Below are 8,529 nucleotides of genomic sequence, written 5' to 3'. Positions count from 1 at the left end.
GAATTTGGTACAGATCCCGATGAAGATCCAACGGCCATTAGCACACAGATTCTCTGCTCAAGAACGCGGAATCTTTTAAATATTCAAAAACCCAGCTACGATCCCAAATAATCAATTAAAAAAACAAAATAAATGGACGGCCCGGATTTCAGAAAAGGGCGGGCGCAGGGTGAGTGGCTTCCTCTGAGACGTCCAAATAGTTTATTTATTATTTCCACCAAATGAAAAATAGTTTATTTATTTATAGATATTATTTTTCCCCTGTTCAGATCGAGTACTTGACTAGTTGTATGGTTTCTGAGCTCAGAATTACAGATTCAAACCAGTCTTTCTTAGCTAAATTCAGCGAGAGCCCTAGGAAAAAAAATAGTGAATACTTCTCTCTCGTGCTCGACATTCCTCAGCTATAAATTCTTCGTCTCTTGGAGATAGTTTGCCTCCAGGAAGCTTCGTAGCAAGTTCTGATCTGTAGGGCGATGACCTGCCATGGTTTCTGACTGTGTGTGTTGAAACTGTTGGGGCGTTGGTTTTTTCGTAATTAATGAAAAGTTTGAGAAGTATGGGAGGAGAGAAGAGAAGTTTCGAACGGGGTGAGGAAGATGAAGACGAAGCTTCCCGGGCTAAGAAGCCAAGGGTGCCAGCTCTTGCTAGGTTAGTTCTTCAGAGAGTTAAAACATCTCGTCATCGTCGTTATTATAATAACTAGTGTTATTTAATGCTCTTGATTTGGGTTATCTTCCTTTTTTTTCTCTTTCTTGGTTTTGATGATCTTTTCCATCCTATTGATGTATTTATTTAATCGTTGTTTGCGTTTTTTGTTTCTCTTTGATTAACAAAAATTGGTGATTTCTTCATGATTATTTTAATAGATTGTAACTATAGAATTTCGAGTACCATAGCTATGCCTGTTGCACTATCTCTGAGTAGTCAGATACCTGAAAATAGCCGGTCTGTTCAGGACATATGCTTGTGTGAAATATAATGAACCCTTATCAGAACCAGAAGTTATACTGGAATTATTGGGTAAGGGTCAACAATTTCTCTCGTATGAGAACGTCTAAGATGGGATTTCGTGAGCTGGGACGGAAAAGTATGTCTCTCAGAGATTAAGAGCGTTTGGAGGTAGAGATATGTGGATTGTGTGCCAAGCAGGGGACCATGTGTTTTCTGATTTTAGTCAGGTCACTTTAGATCGTGATGTTTTTGCTCAATTGGTTCCTGGTTCTGTCAAAATGTCAATGCCATGTTGAGATAACTTCCAACTCCATAATATCCGTATGCTTGTTTGTCAGCATAGCATCCATGATGATTATAAATGGATGTTTAAAACAGCAGAGGTGTAAGGTGAGGTACCAACCTTTAGTGCCATATGGCATAATCCTCAAGGCGTGAGGTGCAAGCCTCATGGGTTTCTGATACTTAAGAACAGAATAAAACTAAAATGAGCAAAATATAAGAATATGCAATATGAATATGTTTTTTATGTAGGAAAAAAAACAAAAATGAACAAATGGTTACATTCTTACGAATCATAATGACTATTAGGGAGCTCTAACTGTTAAAAATCATACCTCAAAATGGCCTTCAATATGTCAAAGTATAGATACAAGCACATAGAAAACATAGATGCACATTTAGAGACAAAAAGCACCTCAAGGTTGAGGTTGAGCCTGACTATCTTTTTCCTTAAAAGTTGCTTTGAGGTGAACCTCAAGGCATAAGCCTCTTGTTCTTTTTAAAACATTGTTATAAATCATTCAAAAATTAGATTATTATCAATGTTATTGGGGGTGAAATGAGTATGATGTGGGGTAAAATTTCATTAGGCACACAAGTTTTGAGGCATAAGAACTGAGTGATAGACCATACAAACAAGGGATTCCATGTTGTAAAACCTAGTCATGTCGGGTGCTGATAAAAAAAAAAACCCAGTCATTGTTGGATATCATACTATAGTTCATAGTTCAGTGCTTGTAATGTCTCTATCTTTTAGGTTTTGGAAAGCTGCTATTCAAAGATAACTAGTAATGATATCCATATAAAAAGGTTCAGCGAAGGCTGTTTGCTCTGTAGATCTGAAATGGCCAAGTATGGGTTGCTCTGTAGCTCTTTCCTTTTCTGGGGCTTCATTCCTGCATCAGGGCCATTTCATCAGGTGAGAGCAAGAGTTAATGAAATGCATATCCTTTGGAAGGAGGTGAAGGAATCCATCTATTACTCCACTTGGGTTCTCATTTGGTCTTTCCTCCAAACTTGTTGTATTGTTCAGAGTTGGTGTTATGAAATGCTAATTAACCAAAATGGAATCCTTTGGTGAATAGTTTCATTTACTGTTTGCTTATGGGAGGAAAGGGAATAGTTTCTTCTTGAAGAAAAATTCAGTTTTTGCTGAATTAAAATAAAAGACCTTTGCATTAATAACCTATTTGCTCTAGGTTAGTTAATTCTTATTTCACATTTTGCGATTTAACCTAATATATGTTAATTCCACCCTCCCATGGGTCATTGTATCCTTTCTTTCAACAAGTCCTAGATACGAGTTTTCTCTATCTTCTTAACTTGATTGTGTTTTTTTTGCTTTTCTTCTACAGTGTCATTGTGGAAGCTCTAAAGGTGGATAGTTTGCAAAGGCTTTGCTCATCTTTGGAGCCTCTGTTCCGCAGAATTGTATGTCGGGCCTTTTTTACTTTAAGCTAGAAAAGTGCTTTTATTGTTTCAAATATATAGATTCTTTTAATTCATTATTTTGTGAATGGTTAAGCTGCCCGAGAATAATATGATATCATTTGAAGCGCATTGAATATGTTACAATTATGTCCTCCTGCATATATCAAAAAATTAGAAATGGATATTTCTTTTGGTTGGAAATATGGAAGAAAATGAATTCGTTCTTTGTGCTTTTGGTTTCTAGAACCACCAAAGTTTTCTGATACGAGTTTGTGGTATAGGAATGTTAAGTCATTGGAGAATGATGTGATGAAGTAGCTGTGAGTTCACTGGTGCACCTCTTATGATCAAACTTATAATTTATAGATGGCACCTTTAAGAATTCCAAAATAATCTTTCTCATAAATTTGCTAAATCCATGTTAAAAAATAAAATCGCATCTTATATAGCACTTTTTGATCAAACTTAGAATTTATTGCTTGTTCTTTAGTTTAGTTAAACAGCTACATGCCTGTGGTCACAAAATTCTGGATTGATGGTTAGCTAAAGGAAATTGCGATATTCATACATCATTTAAAAATTGTTAGCATTTTTTTTCTGCTTTCAATACTTTATTCAAGGACATTAAAGTTTCCTTGTTTCCCTACCATCAACAAAATATGACTAAATATCATAATTGTTTGATAGAAAAAATACCATATTGTGAATGCTGTTGGAGTTTGGAAGCCTATAAATGTAATGAAGTTGCCTGCTTGCCAAGTCAGTAATTTTGTGGGAGGTCACAGCATAGACATGGTTTCAAATTCCAACTACCTTCCAAGAACTTTTATTGAACATCAAAGTAGAACTATCAAGTAGACTGCCTGTTATTCCTTGACTTTGTTCTTTGCTGTTTAAACTTTCATAAGATAAAATTCCTCTATAACTCTAAAGTTGGCATGTAATTAGAGTTGCATTTTCCCTAGTATGTTGGTCTTTTAATTTGTATCTTTTTTTTTTTCTTGAAAGGTATGCAAGGAACAATGCATTCATACCTGTATTATATATGCACTTGGAAAACTCATCATGCTTTAATGTTGTGTTTCTTATGGAAAAACAGGTAAGTGAAGAAATTGAGCGTGCTTTGACAAAATTAGGTCATGCAAAGCTGGCAGGAAGGTTTGTTTTGAACTTAATACTATTTGTGAGAAACATCTATTCCTCAACACAAATAATTATCCTCTATAATTGCTTATTTGTATCATTAATTCTTCATGATGCTAGTATGCATTTTAACTTATGACCATTGATTCAAAAGGGCATGTGAAACTTAACCTCTAGCTTCTCACCAAGCAAAATGTCTTGAGGTTCAATACTTGAGACTGAACCTCTAAGTACAAAAGCCTGCACCATGACTAAAGGTGCCATGTGCAAATGAGATATGAGATACGCCTCATTCATCAGTTGAAACAAGGTTCTCATAACAAGATTTTTTTTTTTAAATGATAACGTATTTTATTGAAGGTGAAGATCATAACGGGGACTCTACAGAAAGCCACTGTAAAGCACCCCTCCCCCCCTAACCAGTTCTGCTCGGCTAAGAATACATGACTTGGGGTCTACCTAAAAGCTTTGCCCAGGAAGTTTTGCCTTTCCTATTTAAGCCTTTGATCCACCATGCTCTCATGAATCCCTTAACCTCTGAGAGGTCCAACAAGACTTGATGTCATATGGTTCTCATAACAAAACTTGATGGTAAAAGATCATTGTACTTGGGTTGTAATTCAGAAAGGAATCCTTCACAAGAGCAAGATGTTTTAATGAGTGAATTGGTGTCAGATGGGACTTAACAAATGCAAGAACAAAACTTAGATGAGATTTAATGGCTGAGTAGCAGATTCCAATGATGAATTTACAAAGATTTAGTTGAAGTTACACTCCAGAAAAATAAAATGTGTTAATTAAGGCATTTTCCTTGTCTTAATTTTATTTTGTATGTGATGATGACTGGATAGATTTATATATTTTTCTTTGGTAGATATAAGTTTTCTGTTGAACTCCACAGTTTAAAAAATGATGGTTCATGATGATCTTTATGTTTAAGTCTCAAGGTTCTTGCCTCATGCATTTGGAGGTCTTTTGTGTGTTTGTAGTGTTCATACATGTCATATTTGAAATAGCTGCTGAAGTAGTTAATGATATATCATTACCATCTGCAAATAACTGAAGCAATTACTAACTGGTAGATATTAGATTATTATTTAAATACTATGAAACCAAGTAAGGAAACTAAAACTCCCATCTCTCTCTCTCTCTCTCTCTCTCACACACACACACACACACACACACTTTCAGTATGAGCTTATTTAAGTATATGTTTGTAGCCTGCATGACAAAATGTCATGCTTAGGTAGTGGGTAGCCTATATGTGTGTTGCATCTATATCTCTTGCAGCCTGTCATTGTCAGTAGTAGGTAGGTACCATGAAAAACATATTCCTCTACTGTAATGTAAATACTAGACATAATCAATATTTATGAAATCAGAGGAAGCTTTCAATGCTTCTAAGTTTGAACTATAGACCTCTCAGTATTAGCATGTAGAGAATTGGAAGAAATGTCATCTGCTTTTAAGTCCAAAGTCTCTTTTACTACAAACTGATCATTTTTTTTTTACCTAAAATAGGTCTCCTCCACAAACAATAGAAGGCCCTGAAGAAAGGAAGCTACAACTTCATTTCAGAACAAGGTTGCCACCACACCTATTCACTGGTGGAAAGGTTGAAGGAGAGCAGGGTGCAGCCATCCATGTTGTATTGATTGATGGCAACACGGGCTTTGTTGTACCAGAGGGACCAGAATCAGCAGCAAAGGTAAATGTTGTGGTACTTGAAGGTGACTTCAATGATGAAGCTGATGAAGAGTGGACCAAAGAACACTTTGAAAGTTATGAAGTGAGGGAACGTGAAGGGAAGAGGCCTCTTTTGACTGGTGATTTGCAAGTGACTCTTAAGCAAGGAGTTGGAACCCTCGGGGATCTAACATTTACTGACAATTCTAGCTGGATAAGGAGCAGAAAGTTTCGAATTGGTGTGAAGGTTGCTCCTGGATATTGTGATGGCATTCGGGTTCGTGAGGCGAAAACAGAGGCTTTTGCCGTTAAAGATCATAGAGGAGAATGTGAGTTCTTCAGCATTGATTACTTCTTTTACTTGTTGCTTTAATGGACTAAAACGATGTTCTACGATACTCAAATGAGGATATGTTGCCATCTCTGTAATTATTAACATATTTAGAAACCATGCAAAAGAGGGGTGCAACTTGGGTGGGCAGAGGTTGAACATTTGTTAAATTTTGGAGTGGAAATTGGAAAAAATCTTCAAATTGGTAACCAAGTTGCACCCTAATACAAAGATTCAGAGCCACTGTTCAGTTGGTATGGCCAAGATCTAACGGTTCCTAACTGGTGAAGTTCATTTCTTTTTCATTTTTTTTGAACACCTGGAATTTTGACTGATGTAACAGCATAATCTCTGTGGATGAGGTTGCAGTATTCTTTCAGGAGAATGTTTTGGCTTAGGAGTTAGAGTATCGCCTTTGGGATAAATCAAGTATTTATATATATTTCCTCACTGTGCCATGTTTATGGTGTAGAGGGGAGGAGGGGCCTCTTAAACCCCATTTTTAGCAGTTGGCACTGCACTCTGTACACCTGACTTGAGTATTCTCCACCTGTCCACCATACTTAAACTTTTGGGATACTGATGGTTTCTTTCTTTTTCCCAGTTTCCCTTTTGTTTATTCTATGACTAAAGTTTCCCTTAATGCTTCTTTTTATCAAGTAATGTAACTCTTTTATTTTTCAGTGTACAAGAAGCATTACCCGCCTGCTTTACATGATGAGGTTTGGAGATTAGATAGAATAGCAAAGGATGGAGCACTGCATAAAAAGCTGATGACAGCTGAAATATTAACCGTTGAGGATTTTCTTCGGCTTCTTGTTAGGGATCCACAGAGATTAAGAAGTGTAAGGATTTTGGTTTTATCATTTTATTGTCAACTAGTGTTTCCTACAACACCTTTTTCTACTTCTTTTATTTGTTTTGCCTTTCTAATTAGTGTGTTTTAAGGGGATAAAATGTGTTCCATTCTTATGGTTTCTTACCCTATATTTACCATTATAGATCCTTGGGAGTGGAATGTCCAATAGGATGTGGGAGAATACCATGGAACATGCCAAGACATGTGTCTTGAATGGGAAGCTCTATGTTTACTACACTGATGAAACCCATAGCACTGGTGTTGTCTTCAACAGTATCTATACACTCAGTGGGCTTATTGCAGATGCGCAGTTCTTCTCTGTGGAATCACTTTCCCATGATCAAAAGGTTAGAACTTAGATTTTCTCTTTTTAGTTAGAAACATGAATTTGATCCATGTTGAGTGTGAGTATTTAGTATAGAAAATGAATTTTCAAAATTTTGGGGTGGGTGGGTGCTTGGCTCCTGCTAAGAGATATCTTATATGGGACCCATAAAATGGTGGTCTAATACTATAGTTCCTTTGCAATTTTCCTGCTTGTAACATATCGGCTTTTATAGATTTCAACCAAGACTTCGAACTGGTTTATAATTTCATAGTTTCCTCTATATATGTAAATAAGACTAGGTAGTTATTTCCTCTTAGTTTTGGCTTTGTAAAAGCAGTGCTCTTCCATTTTCACTTCTCTAAGTGTAAAGAGATTCCTTGGATGATTTGTACAGATCTCAGTTGATTCATTGGTGAAGACAGCCTATGAGAACTGGAATTATGTCATAGAATATGATGGAAAAGTCCTGCTGAATTCCCTAAACGGCAGCAGAGGAGCTGAAGCCGCAGCTCTAGCTGGAACTAACAACCACCCTCTTGTAGATAACTACATTTTGGGTTCCGCATGTGCACAGAATCATGCTCCATCTGCTCAGCATTTCCAAAATGACAACATTCAACCCTCTGGCCATCAACTGATTGAATTCCCATATGGAAGATCAGATCCTACAGTGGGCCTAACACTCACAACCCCTCAACCATCATTTACTGGCAACATAGATTATTCCTCTGTTGGAGCATCATCACTTGGAGGTTCTTATCTATCAGGAGATTTTGTTCATCCTCACGAAGGACAGGGTCTGGAAGATTTCTTGTCTGAAGAAATCCGGCTGAGGAGTTCACAGATGTTGGAGAATGATGACATGCAGCGGTTGCTTAGGACATTCAATACGGAGGTTGATGTTGGGGTAGGAACTGCTTTTGTTCATTCAGATGAGGCTTGCTATTCCTATGATGCTCCATATGAACCTCGGAGAGAATTTGAACAACAACAGAGTCGGAGCTCTGGGAAGGCTGTTGTAGGCTGGCTTAAGCTAAAAGCTGCATTGAGGTGGGGGATATTTATAAGAAAAAGGGCAGCAGAGAGGAGAGCACAGCTAGTCGAGTTAGACTGAATGGAAACCTTGATAGGGCTAATTGTCAATTCTACTGAAAAACTTCAAATAGAATGTACATAAACAAAAGGCAGGGGGAAGGAGAATGCCAGGAGTCTCAGGGTGGGTGTGTATGGCCTTGATGTTATATGTATCATATTAATGGAAAACTTGCTCAAGTTTGTTGTATTTCTGATTCTTATCATACTTGCTCCAAATTGTTTCTCAATTTTTATTCTCTTTGTTCTCCATTCGGGAATTAGCATATTATTGTCCCCGGTGTAGGTTAAAGAGTGGTGCATCCAAATTGTAGGGTTTTTGAAGGCTAGGGTGGTCCTCTGTATGTTGACGTCCTAATCATGAGAAAATATCAAATAGCAAAGGAAGAAGTAGATGAAATTTTAGGGTTGCAAAAAATGTGC

At 37.0% G+C, this 8,529-nt stretch overlaps 1 protein-coding gene across 2 annotated transcripts; it reads left to right on the top strand.

Annotated features, from left to right (window-relative positions):
* The first annotated feature begins 273 nt into the window (after positions 1-273).
* Positions 274-8,296, top strand: LOC104603341 (calmodulin-binding protein 60 E). 2 transcript variants are annotated; one of them, XM_010267351.3, is made up of 7 exons: positions 274-651; positions 2,592-2,667; positions 3,767-3,825; positions 5,332-5,825; positions 6,512-6,672; positions 6,830-7,033; positions 7,409-8,296. In XM_010267351.3, exons 1-7 carry the CDS (start codon positions 542-544, stop codon positions 8,126-8,128), a joined length of 1,824 nt encoding a protein of 607 aa, XP_010265653.1. In that variant the 5' UTR covers positions 274-541; the 3' UTR covers positions 8,129-8,296. The 2 variants fall into 2 exon arrangements, with proteins under 2 accessions (XP_010265653.1, XP_088754676.1); XM_088898550.1 differs by lacking the exon at positions 274-651 and adding an exon at positions 1,396-2,155.
* The last annotated feature ends 233 nt before the right edge of the window (positions 8,297-8,529 follow it).

The sequence above is a fragment of the Nelumbo nucifera genome, chromosome 2, assembly GCF_055504915.1.
Source record: "Nelumbo nucifera cultivar China Antique chromosome 2, China Antique-T2T, whole genome shotgun sequence".
Taxonomy (NCBI): Eukaryota; Viridiplantae; Streptophyta; class Magnoliopsida; order Proteales; family Nelumbonaceae; genus Nelumbo; species Nelumbo nucifera.
The sequence above is the reverse complement of the archived record's forward strand: the minus strand, read 5'-3'. Positions and strand labels throughout refer to the sequence as shown.